This window comes from Lipophrys pholis (genome assembly GCF_963383615.2).
Source record: "Lipophrys pholis genome assembly, chromosome: 9".
NCBI lineage: Eukaryota > Metazoa > Chordata > Actinopteri > Blenniiformes > Blenniidae > Lipophrys > Lipophrys pholis.
This window is the reverse complement of record NC_137639.1, coordinates 9,949,313-9,970,834: the sequence shown is the minus strand read 5'-3', so window position 1 is coordinate 9,970,834 and position 21,522 is coordinate 9,949,313. Positions and strand designations below refer to the sequence as shown.

At 42.1% G+C, this 21,522-nt stretch overlaps 1 protein-coding gene across 1 annotated transcript in view; it reads right to left on the bottom strand.

Moving 5' to 3' along the window:
- Positions 1 to 20,032, bottom strand: part of snap91a (synaptosome associated protein 91a) — a gene marked incomplete at both ends in the record, with an annotated part of 36,161 nt that extends 16,129 nt beyond the window's left edge. The window contains one exon of the mRNA XM_080470909.1: positions 19,903 to 20,032. Coding sequence (XP_080327035.1) covers positions 19,903 to 20,032 — 130 coding nt within the window. The remainder of the gene's footprint in view (positions 1 to 19,902) is intronic.
- Between the last annotated feature and the right edge of the window lie 1,490 nt (positions 20,033 to 21,522).

Here is a 21,522-nt window from a genome sequence, read left to right as displayed (position 1 = left end):
CTGAATGTCTTTAATGGACACAAACAAAGTTTTTAGAATTCAGATTCAGGGGATCTACTGAACAGTTTTGGGAAAGAAAAGCAATTATGTCTAACATAGAGTCCTTTTAACCGAGTATATACCATATTGTGTACACCCCACCCACAAACGATCAGCCAAATTTTGATTTATACAAGCTGGCTGCGTATTTTCTTTCCCCTGAATAAAAACAAACATGGAAGCAGCAGTAGGTTGGGAAAGAAAATGAATGAATAATGATGTTAAAATATGCTCAAGGTCACTTTGCTATAGTTTATGCTCCAAGTCTGCTGGCTCTTTTGCTTCCTCCATCATGCTTTCATCATGCAGAAAGGATAGTGAAACAGGAAACACACACACACACACACACACACACACACACACACACACACACACACACACACACACACACACACACACACACACACACACACACACACACACACACACACACACACACACACACGTGCGCGCACACACACACCAAGTGCGAAGGATAATCCCTGCAGGGCTGATGAGTCAGCAGCCTGCATCATCCTACGCTTTCCATTTCTCTGTCTGTCAGTCGATCTGTTTCACTCTCTGTTTCTCTACTTTTCCTCCTCTGAAGTCTGGTGCTTCTGCGAGACAAATATTAAAGCCCCTTCATGAGAGATCTCCATCACTACACAGCCACTGTAATCCCAGGAGAGCTCACTAGCAGAGGGCTGTGAACCTCCCATGACCTCCCTCCCCTTTGAACGCCAATTAGTCGGTGATACATTTATGCAGTTGGAAGTGAATCGGAGTCGTGCAGAAGCAGAGCCTCAGTTCTGATTGAGATGCCGAGCCACACTTCTGCAGGATCTCCTGACTCACCGTCTCTCCCCACCACCATACTCAATTATTTATATGTGTGAGCGTGAGTAAGAGACAGAGGACACGGCACACAGATACTCATCACGAGGAACAAAAATGTGTATGTTTGAAGTCTGTTTCCATTTTCCTTTATGTGGCAACGTACAGCAGATGGAATCGTAAATATTTTCATGGTCCCGTTCTGTTTAAACAGTGATGTAGCAGGGCTGGGCTGTGTTATGCATCAGATTAAATCCTACAAGTCCCAGAAGGCAACGCTGCAATTTTCAGACAACAACCTATTTGCAAGTGCTTTACTGTTTTGGTGCTCCTACAGGATTTCCCTCCTGCTCTGCAAACCTGGTAAACGACTCCATGTCTCTTTCTCTGAGGCAGGAATTTCCAACTGTGTGAGGATGATTGAAACATATGCCAGTGTTGGATTGTTTATCACTTCATCAGATATTATCAGTAGCATCAGTTGTGATCCAAATCCTCGCTAGTAAGATGCTTTTTGAAATATCTGGTAAGTCTTTATATATATGTATATATATATTCCATATTATCTAAGCTGAATGAGCTGGAGAGAAAATGTTTCCACATCAGAAACATTTAAAGCATCAAAGTTAAAATTAAACGTGCATCTTTTTCGTAAACAAGAATTCTTGTTAAAACCACCAAACCTACTCCTGATCTTTGAATAGTTTTGAGCCCAAAATGAACTGTTGTCAGTTCTTCAACATCCTCGACATGTGGGGCAGTGGGTCATCTCGAGCTCCTCACTCCTTCATGAAACACTTATGAATGAAATAAAAAAAAGTCCAGTGACGTGATCAGATGCTGTATCCCCCTGCTTCAGTACACATGACTTCAGACAATGGGTCATCATAAAGTTGTGCAGAAGACTAATGTAGGTCCATTATTCAAATGTTCTGCAGTGAGATGATAATACGTATAAATCCAGTATTATCAGAGCAATTTGATCCAGGACAAAAAAAACAATAGTGTTTTTTTTTTTTTTATTAGCATGAAACCACAACACAATAATCCACGATTATCCTGATCACCTGAAAGTATCACGGGCTGGAAACACAAACGGATCAAATATGTAACATGACCTCAGCGTTTAGAACAGTGGATCTCTTTGCACTGAATTAACCTGGATCAACTGGTCTGATCCTTATTGACAGACAAGGGAAAGTGCAGCGATGTATAGTTTATGAGACAAGGCGGCATTGATTCCTTGTTCCGTCGATTCCAACATGTGGAAGTGCCGCTGTAACTTCGGCAGCATGCTAAAAGGTTTAGCGGAAAACTGAAAGACGCTAGTTCTCCAAGCGAGAATAAATGTTTTTCTAAAAAAAATCTCAAAGCATGAAATCAAATTAAAGCAACAGCAAATGCTGACACCAGGGCCCATCGATGCAGGTCTGGAAGGGCTGGCAGTCCATGTGCAGGTGACAGCAGGAGATGCCGTATTGACGGGACCCCGATGGGAGCGCAGGAACAGCAAGTGCTGCCATGGAGAAGTAGCGGTATTGGAAGGCTGCAAGTAATTGCAGTGCGAGTCCATCCAGCTGTAGGAGCTACTGATTACAGCAATAGTCACGTCTACACTTAAATCCCCCCCAACTCCCATGCAGTTCCCTGCAGTGATGGAGCTATTTGCTGCTGCTCGCTCGCAGGAACATGCAGATGAAGATGTAACTACTTACTTGAGACGTAAGTGTTCATTATTTTCGTCTCCCACACTTATGCATCTTTCTAATGTGCACATGCTTATATCATTGTAGTAATACGTTACAGTGAGTTGGAGAAAGACGCTCTACAATGTGGATGAAAGCACTTTTTGAAAGAAACAGATTTATGAATTACCAACTTGCAAACGGCAGCAGACATTGCTTACAATGTTGAAGTTTATTTAAGGCTGCGGATGCATTGTTAGGAAGCTTCGACAAACAATCGTCTCAGTGAAGGACAGAAGGAAACTGAGGTTCATTAACAAGCAGACTGACGTCAAACACTTCACTTTACTTTGTAATAAGAGTCAATGACGAGTGTGTTACGGCAAAGAATGGTGGCGTTCTGAATTTTGACATGCAATACATCCCAAAACTGGAATCTTGTTCTCAAAATGGCTTTTATTGCCAACATCAGCGCTCATTGGGTTTTCTTCAGCAGCCCCGAGACCATCACACCACATTACCCGTGTCCTTCATTTGAAGCCTGGGGAAGTTTTGCATGTTACACAAGGTTATTACTATCATGGGTCTTTTAATAGCTTCAATGTATGATTGTAGAAGAAACTGTGCACGCTCAGAAATGTATGTCCTCCTTCAGTCTGTGGTTCAGCGGCAATTCCTGAGAATTCTCCTTTCATCGCAGGGAGCCGAAAGAGGGAAGTCACTGCCCTCACATGTTCATGGAGATTTGTTTCTAATTTGATAAGACAGGAGAGGAAAAATAGAAACAAACAGGCAAGTGCATGCAACCTCGCAAAGATGCAGCGCAAACAGACCCTGTTATCTGAGGGTGGCTGTAAGCTGCAGGGGCTCCGTATCGAGTGGGATCTGTGCTCCGCTGACCGGCACGGTGTCGGATAACTGCAACTAAATTCCATATCGGGGTGCCCTGTGGCGTCGGGCAACGCCCTGCAGCACGACAGGCAGACAGGACTCCCATTTCAACCGGCATCCCTTGACACATCGATAACTGTAAAGCGATATCAAAGCCCCTCTGTGTGTGTGTGTGTGTGTGTGTGTGTGTGTGTGTGTGTGTGTGTGTGTGTGTGTGTGTGTGTGTGTGTGTGTGTGTGTGTGTGTGTGTGTGTGTGTGTGTGTGTGTGTGTGTGTGTGTGTGTGTGTGTGTGTGTGTGTGTGTGTGTGTGTGTGTGTGTGTGTGTGTGTGTGTGTGTGTGTGCGTGTGTGTGCAGGAGTACTACTCAGGGCAAGCTGCCAAGCATGCACGCAGCCTCGGACCACACTCCAGTTTGCCGCACGACACACACGCTGCATCCTCCTCTCCGTTTTCATAGCTTAGTATTTTTACAAATACACAAGCGCCACTGGGGACATGTCAAGGTGGTTTCCACGGCAACAGGCTCTCGCATTTGCAGTAACATGAAAGATGCGGGGGGAAAAAAATGTAAAAAAGACAAATCTTTGTGAAATCATCCTGACAGCGATGAACTGGCGGGGGTCATATCGTCAGGGCCAGATGTACGTGAGTCATGGCTGAAATATTCAGCACTAATACTGAGCATTAACCTTCCCATCGCTGCCACGCTGAGCCTTCACCGTAATTCAGAGGTGTCTTTTTTACCCAGTCCGCATGAGCGCGTGATACAAGCCATGCTGCAGGAGTGTCGCTTTGTAGAGCGACACATGAATGGACCATGAAAGCACGGCATGTATTTATAGCTCCTCTTACCCTCAAGCAACATGCAAGCGGGGGAGAAGAGAGGAGAAAAAAAAAAAGTATCCCAGAATGCACTGCATCCCAGCGTAACATAGCACGGATGTGGCGTGGTAGCCAAATGAAGAGGCAGCCATTGGGACACTGTGGAGGATGGAAGTGACATCTGAGGGAGAAGCTGGCGTCTTTTACAATACTGCTGCTGCTGCTGGTAGCACAGACAGCAGCTTTTCTAGGTGACGTTTTACAAAGTGGTTGGTGGAACTGATATTGTTGCATGAGATGCAGCTTGTGGGTGGTGGATCCCATTTATCTATTTATTATTCATGATCTTCTGATTGCACGCCTGTTGTGTATCACAGAAAACTGACAGGATCCAGCAAACCTTTTTATCAGTGTATCTGAATCTGGAGTGAAAGTAGTGATCCACCAGCAGCAAAGTATAAAGATAAATAAAATATCATTATGTGAAGCATTAGTGTGTGAGTAGTATACCAAACTGTTGAAGGTTAAACTGCTTTATACACAGTTTCATGTGTAGTTTAATCGCATACAACAGCAAAGCTGAATATTATATAACATATAATAATATATATAACAATGCTTCATGAAACAGGATCAGTCAATGGGAGTAGTTCGGATCTCAATATGATGGAGCTATAAACAACGTATAAACATGTTTGATGTGAACCTATTAAAGATACCAGATGCTGTGATTTTCCATAGGTGGTATATCTCCAAAGCAATTCTCCACATGTACAGACAGTGTATGGTGTGATGATAACGACAAAAGCACAAACAAACAATATCAAATTGAACTCTAAAAGAATAAAAGGCCGTATAAAATGAAAAATACACTCAAAGGTTTAGTCAGTTGTAAACATAGATGTATTTTGAAATACTATTTGCTGAATCAGATCTACATCTGACATATAAAGAACCATGTTCTTTTTGAAACTATATGAAGCGCCTTAAAATATTGTTCTCAACTATGGTGTTTAAGTGAGTAGTCACTGAACACATCTAATGATCAAAACTCTCGAGAAACTTGTTTATGCTCATGAATCTACTGAGAAAAAAACCCAAATGAAAACCAGACATCTGATTGGAGAATAAGGAAAACACTATGGAAAGCTGCGGCTGTATTAAAATCTTCCAACGTGTGTGAAACACAATCATTGATTCACAATATTTTGTTGAATATTTAGATTAAATGATCTGGTCTCTTTCAGGCGTATTTTCCAGTTTCCCTAGATACTGAACTCAAACTGAAGAGTGTGTGTGCACGCTCATGTTTGTTTTGATGACAGAAAACACCCTCGAAGCTGCAACAGGTTGATTCACGGTGTGACGCTTAGTGTCAAAAAGGACCTTTGTTCTGGAGCCTGAAGGTAAATTATTCACTCTCATCAACAAATCTCTCCTCATCATCGGGGATAAATCTTTTTCCTGGAGAATTGATCTGTTTTTTTTTTCTCCTGTGTCCCCTGATCAATCTTCCTGTAATTACTCTAATTGTACTTCTTCCTGCCCGCAGCTCCACTAAAATGCCAATGCTCAGATAGCAGAGAGACCTGCAGCGATTATATCTGCTTGTTCCACGACGTGCGTTTATGATTTTTTAGCTTTGGCGTTGTTGATCATTTTATTAACTGCTCACCTCCCATGAGGCCATTTGCTTTTACGGGTCCTGCTTCGTGGCTCACGGTGAAAAGTCCTACAATCCAAGGGAGACAATACAAACAATACTCATCTGCTTTGATTTCTGTTTTTCTTTCCTCGACAAAGAAGAATCTATATCTGTGTTTGTGCTCTGGACATTCTGCTAGTAAGTAAAGAATAGTCGAAGTGAAGAATGTTCTAAGAATAGAATAACAAAAAACGGATATATGCTATTTTTGTCTATATGCTTTGAAAACTGTAGAGAAAAAGAAAATGTATTTTTCTATTCTAACTTAATTAAAAACCAATAAAAACTGAGTTGTCTGTGAAATCTAACGGGGTGATTACAACAAGTTTATGGGACAATGAGAGCAGCTAGAAATCTAACAATGATTCCTAAAACCGCTCAGTTATGTAACAATCCTGATTGTTGTCCAGAGGGAATGCCTGCATGAGTTTGCAAAAAACCGGCAGGAATGTGGACTACCAAAGGAACTGTACTTAAAAGAGCTTATTGAAGGAAAAGTGTCTTTATTACTCTCAAAGACAAGATAAAAAACACAAGAAACAATGCCGAAATAAAAACACAGTATCCTAAAATGTTTGTTCTTGCCTTCAGCATATCCTGATGATACTTGATTGTGAGCACCCAGTTTAGTATAAGAACAGTACAATCTAACTGCACCTACAGAGGATACCTGGAAATATTCACAGTCTCATCTAGTGTTTTCAAGCTGTTGTGAGAAAAGCAATTAACAATTGTTAAGTCAGAATGAAACATGGAACACAAGTGATCGAAGGACGACGTTTTCCTGAACCTAACCTATGTTTGTCCAACAACTGTGTAAACGCATTACTGACGTCTTTATTGTTGTCATCGTGACATTAATTAATATGTATTGCCACTGAAATTGTGTTTTGGTGCATAAACCTCACCAAACAGCCACTTTGACATAAATTGTTTTCTGAAATGTAACAGGAGTTCAACGTCTCCAACTGAGCAATCTGACAAGAAAAAAATAAAAAGAGAACGAAAACCTTGAGATGCAATTATCAATGAAAAATGATGCATTACAGCAAAAATAGACACTACTGTTTTCCTATCTTCATAAACATTTTTTTAAAACACTGATACATTTCTTGTGAGGAAACCCTGACTTCAGAGGCGGCCTTCATCTGCTCAGTTTGTTAAATTGGATTTACAAAAGTAAAAATAAACAACAACTACAAGTTCTATAATCGAAAGCCGCCCCGGGAAAATGCCCATTGCTTGTTTTTGAAGGATCCATTTGCCTGAGATGAGTGTTGTCTGTCAGCTTTTCACCTGAAATGTCTTTAAAGTCTCCCAAAGTCTCTCAAAGAAAGGCGCGAAATATTTTCTCGAAACTCAAATACTTTTTAAAAACTGCTTGCACTCTGTTCCTGATGCTTCACATACGTTGTTTGACTTCGCTTTTTCACTGTAGAACCTGGTCTTGAGGAAGACCTCAGCAGTCAGGGAGAAAAAAAAAAACCCAGCAGGAAACCCAATCCATCCTGCATTATTAACATAGCCAGGGTACAGACAAGCCCTCTGAATGTTTGAGCCGCTGCAATGAGCGCCGCTGTTTACCTGCACACTACGGGAGAAAACTATTCACCTGAACCTGCCCAGAATATGAAGGCAGCGCCAAGGGCAGAACAACCTTGAGGAAAACATTAGAAACATGTCTATGATGAGGGCAGCATTAAGAAAGAGAAAACAAATCAATCCGACGCTCTGCTTTAGAGGAGATAACAATCTGATAGCAGCTGCAGGAGGAGATCCTCGACCTGGCCCATTAATCTGGACATTCACTGCTACTGGAACCGTCTGCCTCCCACACAACGTTTGACATTAGAGAGACATTTCTGGGCTTTTCTAAGACACCCGCTGTGCCATCAGCGCTGCGGTGCATGCTGAGACCTCTCGACAACCTTCTTTCACAATCCTCTGTTCACTGCAACTCTCCATTAGGCGAACAATGCTGTGAACCACAGAGGAAGGAAGGAAGAGGAGCAGAGTGGGAGTAATGACGAAGCACAGAAGCCACGGACATCTCAGTCACAGAATCACAGTCTGAAACACGATAATATTTTGGGGAGTACATCGGTGTTAGAAGTTGCACAAAGCCCCAATCAAACGGTAATTGGACATCTGGCTACAAATGGTAGTTCACGCACAGGATGTGACCATGGTGAGATGCCAAAATCAATAGTTTAGGTCGCTGTAGGTAAACACGATGCAAGGAGAGAGCAGTAATTTGGTTAAACATTAGGTTTTCGCGACAGTGAATCTGAGACAATCCTTCACACTCCGGTTGAACACTTTCCAAGCCACTCCGCCTCAGTCAGGACAAAAACCAAGCCACAAGATCTACAATGTGCCTCATCGATAAGTCCCAGTCACCTCCGCTGTGTAAAATATGACCATGTAATGTTTCTCTCAAATTATTGCCAGCACATGCAAGGCTCATCAAAAATAAATAGCCGGGGCGGCACCTCATAAAAGTACAAAATGAAACCGGTGAGGTCTGCAAATCGAATGTTCTTTACGTTGATTAGATAAACCCTTTTTTAAAATTAAAAAAACAAAGACGGAAGAAGAAGACAGTGTGCAGTTCACGAGCCAAAGCAAACAGGCTTGGCTCGAAGCTCAGCCCAGTTTACTGCTGCCAACAGAACAGGGCACCCTGGCATTTATGGAAGCTTCCACTGCAGACTGAAGCAACACGGAGGTAAACAAGCACATTCTGCAGCCAAAAGCACTAAAACGTACAGGTTGACATTTCATCCTTCAAAAGGACAACGATCCTGAGCACAAGACCGTCCACTCGTCTTCTACAGCGGCTTCCTCCGGTTCAGGATCGAAAGGAGCAGTTAGTCAATAATGGGTGGAAGAGAGTGTAACCAAAGACGTGTGTCACGACTCACCAGTCCTTCACAGGGCTGACACAAAGAAACAATAACCTCGACTCACATTCCCACCTGCGGGGGTTTCAGTGATCAATTAATGCAAACATGCACAGGGAGTACATGCAAACACAATACTGAAAGTGGAAGATACATTTTAACTGTGAAGCAACCAAGGAGATCACTGTGGAGCCAAAGCAAAATCCCGTACATAAAGAAAAAATACATACATGCTTGAAATGTAGAACACCAGCTGTTAGATAATAACATTTTGTATGAAAATGACAAAAGATATAAAAAAGATAATGAATATATAAAGATGGACTGTGAGCAAATGTGCCTACATGCTATATAGTTCTATATGTCGGAATATGTGTGAATACATTTGTGTGCATATAAATTGTATATGTATACTTAAAATAATTTATGTATGTATAATTGGATATGGTCAAACAGTGAAAACGGTGAAATTTATTCTATATTACATCTCATTAATTATTTAGAAAAATATGTATCATCATCAGATAATGTCTTATTATAATAGGTCTAATATGTTTAAATTAATTGACAATTAAATAAGTGAAAGCTAAACAAAATTAAATATTATTTATGGAGAATGGCTGGGATTTAATAAGTTATACGTCTTCCCTCTCCTTTTCGGACATGCTGTCTGATTGAATTGTTCAGCTGTAATTATTCACTGTTTGTGTGGTGAAATAGCTTTGGTTACCTGGTGTGCACTGTGGACTTGATATTGATTCTGAGCATGTATGAAATGAAATTTAAAAAAAAAAGAAATTAAATTAAAAGAAATTCCGTGAAATTCTTAAAGTTTGCAAATCTCAAAGGGAAACTGTGTGAAAATCTGATGGATTTTGCTTTGCAGGGACCCTCCAGCTGATGAATTTTACCCAACCATGAAGCCCCGCCCCCATCCTCCCTCCTTCAAAAAGCCAGTCTGTCTCTCAAATGTGGCAACACATTGATAGTGACTCATGTTGTGGTAACAGCACCATAGCAGCCAAAGGGGACACAGCACGCTGTTTATATTCCTCACTGCTTATCCTCCTGCTCCACCCCCCACCCACCCCCCCACCCCCATCACCAACACACACACACACAGGCGTGCAGAGCAGGTAATATATTCGACGCGTTTGCTCCGGGCCTAGCGTTAATCGCATCTCCGTGTTAGGAAAACCTGTTAATTGGAGTGACTAGATTTAGGGCGGTGATAATCATTGGTGTAACTCAGGAACGAGGCTTAATCAACGACAAGGTCACGATGATGAACGTTGTTTTGGAGGAGAAGAGGAAACGTAGGGCCGTAATTCGTATTCGGCAAAAGCTATAAACCTGTCCTGTTTTTTTTTTGAACCGCACGCGTTGCCGATGTTTCGGCAATGCGAGAGTTATGTGATAGAGATGGGAGCCATCAGGATCGGTCTTTGGAAACAGAGCCATCTTCATTTGGCCGACATTCATTTCCTGTTACACCGTAGTTTTCCGCCCTCGGAGCTGCAGAAACCATGCGTGTCCTCCCATCCAGTCTCTAAGTCTCAATGTTCAGGCTGAGGAAACGCTCAGCTGTCCAATCCAGGAAAATTGATGATTCAAGTACTTTTGTTCTAAACCCATATGGGTGAGGTAAGAACAAAAAAAAAATAATAAATTGTATTTAGTCGTTTTACTGGGGTTGAAGCCAAGCAGCACAAAAGCTCACTGTCCTGCCGCAGCAGATTGACGAGGGAAGAATAAACGCTTGTTTAACTGATACAGTTTTCTGGTGATGTGTAATCCATTAATCAATCCAGGCTGACTCCTTCGCTGCAGGATCTTCAACACAAACGTGACTGACATGCCAGAGTGCAATTTCACACTGGCGCAAAACCGCAGGCCAATGATTGTTGGGGGAGAGTAAACTCTTTGGCATTGTGCATTCTTTATGTTTTTTATTTGCAAGAATAAACGATTAACAATAGAAATGAGTGGACGCTGGAACTGATAGTATGTCAATTTATGAAACATAATTTTTTAGATTAAACCGCCATGGTTCTCTGGTTCCCATCATCCAACTATAAGGGTTATACTGAAGATCCCATTGTCAAGACCTACAACTGATTTTTATGGAAATATGAGTACATTTTGTGGGTCATGGGAGATAGATGTTAGTTTTGTGGTTTTGCTCTACGGACCAAAGCCCTTTCACTACGGTGTAGGAGTTAGCTGGGATCGACTCCAACGCCCCGAGACCCTGAACAAGATAGAGCGGTATAAAGGACAGAAATGTTAATCTGCTTGTCTACGCTTCCCAAACACTTTATTCTTGTGAAATATATGAGGATTACGTTTGGCAGTCTGGCGTTCTACACGTATTACTACTGAGCGTGGGGGAAAAAACATGGCGTTGACTTGCAAGGCCTTGATGAGGTCGATAATAGATTTCAGAACCTCTCTCTAGAAGTCTTCATGTTCTTTCCGTGCTACTCCAAGGAGGCCAACCAAGTGTTCAAGAAGCTACTGAGTGAAAATCTTCAGGAGGGAATCATGACATTGACTTTTAAAAAAAACCTCTCATAGGCTCAGTGGATACTGGTTGATCACCATCCGGGACAAGTATTGGATAATCGCCATGCCTCATCATCATCATCATCATCAAGTTGAAGGCTCGAAACATCCCATGGCCTCTGGTACCTCGAACATCGCATTTCCTGTAACCCTTCCACTACAGAGAATCATTATTAGAGGTTTCTGCACCACTTACTTTAACTTTTGGCGGGTCATGGAACTTTAAACTTCAAACTTGGTGCCTGTGCGATTATAAAAAGCTACTATTGGTGTAAATCAAGTGTCTGGGAATACGAGCGAGACGTGCCACTCCTCACTCCTTTGCTTCCCAGCAGGACAGATGGTCACATTACTACACCGAGATCATTGAGATACTTTTACAGATTCTCGGTGTGTCTGCCGTCTTTGTAAAAAGATTCATCATTACAAAACCTCCACAGCAATACTTGACCTGCTAGGATTAATGTTTCCCATAAATGTAAATATCTCCAGATCATTGCAGGAGGAATGAATTATAATAGATATAAACTGTTGAGTTTTTCTATTTTGTTTCAGTGCATAGTTTATTATGAGAGCATCTCATTGTTATGTCTATTTAACAGCCATTACAGTTTTGATATTCAGTTAAACTTATAGTTGGTAAATACTGATATGTATATATTATTGATTTCAGTGTGTAAAGGTTTTAAGGACAGGACTTTCAGCCATTTTTCAGCCAATAGGTGAAATTAATCTATTTTTTTTTTTAAGTAATGTACATTTTAATGAACCCAATTAAGTACCTTTGCCACTTCATGATAACCCGACTGTGTGAAAACATTAACAGCTTCTATAGTAGTTTTTTTTTTCTCGATCGCTAAGAAAAAAAACTGATCAAAACTGAAGCGACATGTTCAAAACTCTGAACACGGTCTGCAAAGCAGAAAACCATGTGGGCGAAACTGTGTCTCACTTTTCGTTGCTTTAAGACAAAATGCATTCAGCGACCACAGTCACCGAAATGGATGAAGTCTTTTCTCATTCACGAGTTCACACACGCAAAACACTATGCTTTAACAGCACATTTTTCAAATGCTACAACACTTTGTTCAGAACAGTTAAAAACACACTCAAAACAGAATGATAGGGGGAAAAAACACTGGGAATTTCTGCTGCAGCCGCATTGAAATCTACTGAAGATGATATGAAAATATTGCCTCCGTGCTCGCCCTTCTTGAGCCCCATTGAAGAATGTTTTTCAGCATGGAGGTGGAAGGTTTATGATCGCTCTCCACACAACCAGCTCTCCTTGCTGCAATGAATGCTGGCTGTTGGGATATTTCTACCGAAGCCTGCCAGGGATTGATCAGACATTCAAAGAAGATTCTACCCTCGGTGCCTAGCCAGAGAAGATATTAGAAGTGACGTCAAGGAAAACATGTGGCCAGATGCAGATGACAGGGTCTGAATATTACAGTAGAAATGTGTTGTTGTTTTGTTTGTTTTATATCTTACTGTAATTTGTATTCTACCAAAGGAATTTTGAAATTCTGCATTATTCTGTTTATGGAATCTTAATTTTTTTTTTTTGTATGATTCTTAAGTACTTTTGCAAAAGCACAAATGTTCTTGAATAAATCTCAGCATTCCTGATTCAGTGCAATATCTAACAGCATTATACAATAAAGTTCAAAATATCCTATATAAAATACTGATTTACCTGAGAAAAATCATTCAAACTATAAGGTGTATTTGATGTAATGTTCTTTGTTCTCGTTCCGTTTGTTGAGAGTGATTGTGTGTTTCCGAAGTGAGAAAAGTGCACAATTATGAAGTGTTTTGTTAGTGAGACACACGTTTATTTAAGAGATTAACTGTTGAGCTGAGCTGCACGATGGAAATGCAGACATGTGTTAAAAGTTTTAAACATGTCGCTTCAGTCTAAACCAAAGTGTTGTAGTGTTCTTAATTATAGATCTGATGTGTTCAACTCGTTATTTCTAAAACACTTTAAATCCATGACCTTTTTCTTTGTAAGATGAGAGGAGCTCATAATCTATGAGTCCCCCAAATCATAGATTTAGCTCTGATCTTTCTCACCATGTTCAAAATGTAAAATGTGAACCTGCAGTCTTGTGGGAACAGTTCTGGCACTTTGTGAGACAGGAGATTGACAAGATACTGTCAACCATGACAGAATGCAACACACCGTACATGTTTATGGGGATTAAAAAAAAAGAATAAATGCAGTTATCACCTGTAAACACAAAAATATCCTGTCTTAGTAAATACATCCATCTGAACCAGAGGGCAGACGGAGCCTCGCCCAAAGGAAACTGGTCCAGAATGGAAAACCTTCCACAAAACATGGGACACTTTCATCTCATCTCATAAACATCTTTTGTCTACAGATAACGAGATAACAACGGAGTGGAAGGATTAGGATAGTCACAGTGCAACACCTCACTGTGACTATGCAGTCGTGAAAATGTTTACAGGACCCAAGTTGTAGTTGTTGTTATTGCATTTGATTTCTTGTGTTTTGCTAACGTCGTCTCTCCAATGTTCAGAAATGTCTTTGCTACAGAACCGAACAGTTGAGGACGGTTCTACTGCTTTATAACCAACGAACCATTTAATGTTCCCCACTCTTGTTAGGATCCCGCCTCCAAAGCTATCATAGGTCAAATACTCAAGTATCGGGTCACCCAGTTGATAGCAGATGAGTTTACTTCATCGCCACACAACAAAATATAGGAAATATATTCCGACCCCCCCCCCCCCCCCCCCCCGACCAACACATTCAGATCGTCTTGCAAACGTGTTGACAAATCTAATGCCTTCAAATCTTCGGCCTATTCAGACATTTGACTCACAGCTGCTCGCCCTCCGCTGCACCACCCTGAATACCGGTCGGATCCACACTCCAGCCCGTCACACTGGAATGAAGCCAAGTGCTTGTGGCATGCAGGCACCTTTCAGTGGATGTGCACATACACACACACACAAACACATGCAGGCAGTGCATGGAGGTGCTTGTGGATGACACACTCGGGGCACGTGGGGTGTCGGACGGGCAATCTGTGCTGCTCCCCGAGCTCTAATCCTCTAATCTAAGACGTCCGATCTTTATCGTGGTCGGCTGTCGTTAAATGCAGAGAGACACGAGACACTGACATGAAGGTTAATTGCTGTGGTGTTTCAGTTTCCTCATAACTCAACAATAACAACCTAAACCATTTGAACGGAGCAGCAGTTCACGTGGGTAAAGTCACATTAGTTAATGTCTCAATATCACTGAGCTGCAACAACTCATGTGAAATCAGGGTCACAATTCATGTGGTGTTTCTCTTCATATCCATACAATATACATACATACAACATTTACTCGACATTTCCATGATATCTGCTGGCTAAAATTAAGAATGTTTTGGTGCTTTACAATGTCGAGAACATTCGTACGGACAGACGGCCAAGTTGGATTGTTTTTACGATGACTGTCCAACTATTAAAACCACCAAGTCCCAGGAGAATCTGGACTGAGAGTCATGACACTCTGGGGTCCGCCACTGTTGTCAATGTCCATCTACTCGCGCATGTGCAGAAGAAATATATCACAACGTGTGTGGTGCACGTCTGTTTATACTTTCATCCCAGACATTTCTATTACTATCTAGCCAGGGTGGAGTTCATCCTCTCCTCGGTTTTCCTCCGTCTCTTTGTGTTTGCAGGCTGTGTGATTGCAGCGCGAGCAGCTTACTGCCCTGGATGTCACTCGAACCAGGCCAGTACACATTCAGCCGTCAGTGGAACAATCTATGGGGGATATTTTTAGAGCACCAGCACACAGCTCCCAACAACAGTCCCTTTCGCCATTCAACAAGCAAACACTCGTTTTGAGGAATTTGGTTCTTAAGAAGATGCTCGATACCTTTTGAAGCGGTGTAATATAATGTTACTTGTGCTTAAGGAGAAACAAAAACACATTAAGTCTGTCAATACAGAACGAGACGGTGACGGCTTCGTCGGATCCTCACATTGTTTCAGCGACAGGTTTCGGGGATGTTTTGTCTTTCTGCTCGCAGAAGCAGAAGAAAAGGTGAATGTTTGTTTTCTGCAGCTCTGAGCAGCACGGAGAGGTAAATGCCAGCTGTGGGTAAACAGGACATAATGTCAGACAACATCCCCCCGAGGCTGTTACCCCGGTACCACAATCAGTCACTTTTCACAATGAAGTGGACTTCAAACTAAAGCTCATGAGATCTCTCATGGGCAACAAAGTGTTCAGTGCTCTCGCCTCAAAAAAAGCTTCTTATTAGTCTTTTGTACTGCTTTATCTTTTTTTTTTTTTTTTTATCTTATTTCAAGAAAATCATTCCATTTCAGGCCCACATCCTATCTAGACTTTTGAGTTAGGCCCCGTTTGTACGGCAACGTTTCAAGTGAAAACGTGATGTTTTTTGCATTTTCATTTCAGAAAAGTTTGGCATTTACACAGCAACATGAAAAATGACGTCCAATTCCAGGGAAACGGCAGAAACGCTGAAAGCGATGTACCTTCGTGCAGAGAATGAATAAACATAATAAACACTAACCATGGCGATACACAGACATTTGTATGGACAGCTGCTGAAGTTGGAATGTTATCAACTATAAAACTATCAAGTCCCAGAAGAATATGGACTCGGAGTCACGACACTCTGGAGGCGGGCGGCCATTGTTGTTATTGTGGGTCTAGTCTTGCATGTGCAGAGGAACTACTTACTACGGCCGCGGTGCACAATGCACAGTAGCAGCGTTTTCCCTGAGACAGAGTAGCAGCGTTTTCAAAAAGTTCCACCTTGGGAGCCATTTTCAGTGGCTCCGAGCACCGTCGTCATGTAAACGGAGACCGTGTTACCGTGTCTCGGAGGATCACCGATCATGAGTAGTGAGGATTTATTTTCATCAACAACCACAGGATGTGGATTTCAACTGCATAAGTCTTGTGGATGGCACACGTGTCATATTCATTCATTTAGGGAACATATATGCATCTCTCTCGCTCAGTTTGTGCTGTGAAACAGCTTTTACTGTTTGAATACATTATCGGCAAGTAAGCACATTATTGGCTTTATTACATTAAAAATGTACAAATTACATTACGAGCCGTTATTAAATTACTGGCCATTATTACATTATTGGTTCCTTCGATCCTCCGTATTTATAGATTAAACAGACCGCTGGATATGTTTTGCTCGTGTGACTGTTTGTTTTTGCATTGACTCTGCTGAACTCAGATACATTTGAAAGAATTATGATCACGAAGGCAGGTGTCACTTATACCACGATAATATTATCAAAAAAAAATTGGGAAATAGCCCTCTCAGCTCGACTGTTTTCAGTTCTGACTTTAGCTTCTCAGCGGGACAGACATTGAGGCATTAGTAGGAAATAGTGAATATATTGAGCGCAATAATTCTGCATCCAGAGGCACAACAAACTGCTGAGTGAGGCAGCCGTCGCCTCTTTTGTACTCTGATTGGTGGCTCATCATTATTAAGTTCTATATTTCAACCCAGACACCAGCAAATAGGTGGATTGATTTCTTCTAGCAGGTTTGATGGATTCAAATTGAGGAATAGATTTACAGTAGGTACAGCATCATAGTGGCTCCAGTCACCTCTCCGGTGTTTCATCACATGTAAAAAGATTCAACAAACGCCAGCTACAAGTCAGGAAGGCTGTGTCATCCTCTGTGGTTCATGGTATCGATACAACTATGAGGGAAAACAGAGATTTTCTTAATTTTTAGTCAATGGGGCATTCAAACCAGACCTCATTCTGAGAATTTGATTCCAATTCATCCCAAAATGTAAGTTCAACCGTGTCATTTATATCTTAGAGGACAAGGCCCATGAAGCTTTTAGTGTTAACGTCAACATATTTGTTCTTTACTGCAAATCTGTGACGTCTTTGAGCAACGCATATCCAAAATAAGATATTTGCATGATAAAGCAACGGTACATTCTGCAGAACATGTTTCTGTAGTGAAAGAGGAGTCTGAAGTCTAAAGGAGTGTGTCCTCCAAACACAGGCAATAGTGAAATAAGAACAATATCTACATAATGAACCTCAACTGCTTCATGCAACACTTCATACACATCTTCAACCTTCTGTTCAGACACAGGTATTACATTCAAGTGAAACAAAAAACTTATGTGTCTTATACTGCCAGAAGTTAACTTACATGTTGCTATATAACATCACAATGTGCAATGTCCTGGTGAGATTGTAGTGTTTTAATAACAGTATTGAAAGAGAGAGGAGATACAAATATCCGCATCTCTGTCCTTCATTTGTCTGCATTAAGCAAGTAACCTTAAGTTTCACCAAACAATTTCCGTATTCATACACATAGCTCTTTCTACAGTGATTATCTCTGGGCTGCAAGCATCAACAACCACTGATAATACTTCATAGGATCAACTAATAATTAAACAGTGTATTCTAATAAAACTATCTGTGATGAATAAAGGATGGAATTAGCTAGAGGATTCATTTTTACTCGCTGTCAAATATCAGGGTTTTTCCTCAAGTTTACAACGATTCCTGCTTGTTTTCAGAAAATAAACATCCATCCAATCACAGAGGGAATTTGACCAGGAAGTCTTATTTTCATAAAAGTTTTTGCTTTGTTATTTGGATGTGTTTCACTACTTTAGCTTTAGTCAGATAGAAACAAAGGGTGAATTCCAAACAGGCACAAGACGCCGGCGCCATGTTTAGTTAGACTCTTTTAATCTAGACGTGCAAGAAAGGTGAATATGACTGACAAGCCAAAGTCTTACCAGATAATTCCACACTACATATTACAGAAGATGTTGGGCTTGTGGGGTTATGTGCAGAGTCTGCATGTTCTCCCTGTGCCTGTGTGAGTTTAGTCTCTGGGTAATCCAGTTTCCTTCCACAAGAGAAAAGTTGCTGACACCTTAATAATCTCTGAGTTTGTCCTGTGATGGACTGGTGACCAAGTTGCTTCAATGCTTCCCCACCTTACATTTAAGAAAATAAAAAAACTGTAAAAAAAAAATGCATAAATAAGAAGATTTCAACAAAAATATTTTAAAACATGTTTTGCCAATAAACATAAATTGTGGTTAAACAATTGTTAGAGAGATCTTGTTTTGTCTCTGTGTTCAAGGATGACCTGTGTCAGCACTCTCGGAACCTCTGTGCTGCTTTTAGTGTCCTTCAATGCAGATAGAAAACAATGCATCCTTTAAGAAGGAGCTGTCTGACTCCATTCAGGCAAAGGTTGTACTGTGACATTGTCGCTTCTTGCAAGAATAATATAATAAAATTGTCTTCAACTTATTCAAATCGCTCTCAGTCTGATTCCTGTGTATTCAGTCTCTCTGGGGTTTTTTTACCTTCTGACAACAATTTAAAATAATATCTGATCTAATTAACTATTCCCTGACTTTGAGATATAATTATAAATCAAAACTGACACTTGAAATATTTCAGTGTGAAAAACATTTATTTTATTAAAATTCCTGTGCATTCTCAAGATGCAAACGTATTAATGACTGTCAGATATTTGGACAGCAACACAGTATTAATAACTACATTCAAATCTAAGATGTGAGGCCTTCTCTTGTGAGTTTGCATATTCTCCCTTTGCCCGCTTGAAATCTCTCCGCTCTGCTGATTAAAATATGAAGCACAGCTTCACAATGTGGTGCATGTGTATCAAGCATTAGAATATGACTTCCTCTCCTTTGCACCAGCTCCATTGAGCCCACTGTCACCTCACCTGTGCATAACTACTTAGCACGTGCCAATCAGCTGTGTGTGGATGCTCGGGGGGGGAGAAAGGATTGTGAAAGCCATGCCTTTCTGGTTGTAAGCCTTTGAATTCGTCCAGCACCCGTTGAAAATGTTATCCCTTTTAAAACAGACCGCCGCTTTACCCCGAGAAGCCAGTCTGTCATGTGTGTGTTCTATTAGTGCGGCACACCTGGGACGAGGTACCCGTGCAGGTAAGCGTCTGACAGCAACAACCCAACTTTTGATCTTCTTCAATGTGCCTCCTCAAGCGGTCTCCTGCCAGCAGGAGTTAGGTGGCTGGTGCAAGGCTTGCTGGCTTCCTCCTGGCACTGCACCAACGCACGTGGCACCGGCACAACGAGGGGTTGAGGGGATTGGGTTCAGTGAAGGCCTCTATTAAAGCCAGATATTTGTCTAGTGTGTGTGTGTGTGTGTGTGTGTGTGTGTGTGTGTGTGTGTGTGTCTACGTGTAAGACTATGGGAACACACACTTGGAGGAGGGGGGTGTTGGATGAAGGGGAGGTGTGAGGTGTAGGGGGGTGGGACCATGGAGGCTTTGGTGCATGGCCTACTTGTACATGAGGAGGATGGATGGAGGGTCGAAAGGACACCAGATAGATAGATAGATAGATAGATAGATAGATAGATAGATAGATAGATAGATAGATAGATAGATGAACTCACATTCCAGGTGTTTCTTCTTTGGGGCTGTCTGTTCATGTGTGGTGGCTTTACAAACAGCCCTGGGCACCTCGGATCCCGTCAAGCTGTACTGCGCCGCGGCGATGCGGTCCGTCAGCGTCTGCCCCGACATCTTCTCTCGGATCAGGCGTCCAGCACGGTGGTCCTACCCCCCTCCACCCCAACCCCAACCCAGCACGCACCAAGCCCCAGTAATCCCGAGCTGCCTTGACGGGAACAGCCTCGTTAAGACGCTCAGAGGAGGATCGCACTTGATTTGAGTTGCATAACAAAGCAGCCTGGAAGTGGTCGAATCCCACCTCGGATCGGTCGGACGTTGCGCCGGAACAATCACTTTTCTCTTCCCCCCCTGCCCCCCGAAGGCCAGCCTCCTTTCACTCAGCGTGTGCACGGAATCTGAGAAGGAATCCAACACACCGCGATCGCTTTTCTTTTCTTTTCCTCGTCGCTGTTTCCCTCCGGATGATGCTCCTGCAGCCTCCCCCTCCTCCAGCCTCCTGAACGGATAATCCTCACCGCCACCACACCGCCACACCAGCAGTCCGACCGTCCCTGTGTATCAGCGGGGCGTGCAGCGGAGCATCAGACCCTGGATGGCACCATCATCACTGTCGTCATCAGCATCATCATCATCAGCATCATCACTACTCTATCAACCAGGGTTGTTTTTTTTTTTTTTTTTACTCTCCTCCTCTTCCTCCCCGCTGACAGCCTGCAAGCACTGTTGGATGGCGGTGTTTTGTGTGGGTCTACAACCTCGTTGTTAATTAAGTTAATTAATTTATATTCCCCAACATACCCTGCCTCTGCCCCCCCCCCCCCCCCCTCCTCTGTGTCACGTGGCGCAGCGGTACCAAACATAGACATAATGTACGTAGACTGTTGCAGCGCGTTCAGAGGCGTCGCCATATTGGATGGGTCTCAGAGGATAGACGTCTTCCTCTGTACCTACACCGTCCACTACAGTAACATTCAGACGTTTAATGACAAAATGCCAGGTTTGCTCTGGGAGTACCTTGAAGAAACATAATAAGTGATCTGGGAGCCATTATGTAATGTCTTGTGTCAGGTTTAATACTATCACCTGCGCAAAGTTCAATATTACAGCTGACATTTTAATGACTCTAAATATACAACTAATATTTATTAAGATAAGAAAAAAATAACATTTGACATATCAGATTTACATTTCATTGTATGGAAATGAGTGGATGGAGGGAAGCAGAGGCCCATTCAACATGGCGGTCATGTTGAAGAAAGCATCTATTATATTATATCTACTTTAACCCCACCCCACCCCCCCACACCCAGCCGATTCTGCGTCAGAAATCGCGAGAGCTGAGGAGAATGGACGAGAACAAGAAGTCGTGGATGTGTAAGAGGACTTCAAGGGTTAATACAGCCGCTTCACAGCCAGTATTCATGTCTGAAGGTCATGTGGAGCGAACACTGTTTTCTACGAGCACGTGCGCGCATAAAACATACATGAAACTGCAGCCAATCAGGGCACGAGAGAGCGCGCGCGCCTATTTGTCACTATCCATGGTGCTGAACTTCCTTGCTTCACACTCCTGCTGCTCTTTGGATCCCTTCCACACCAGG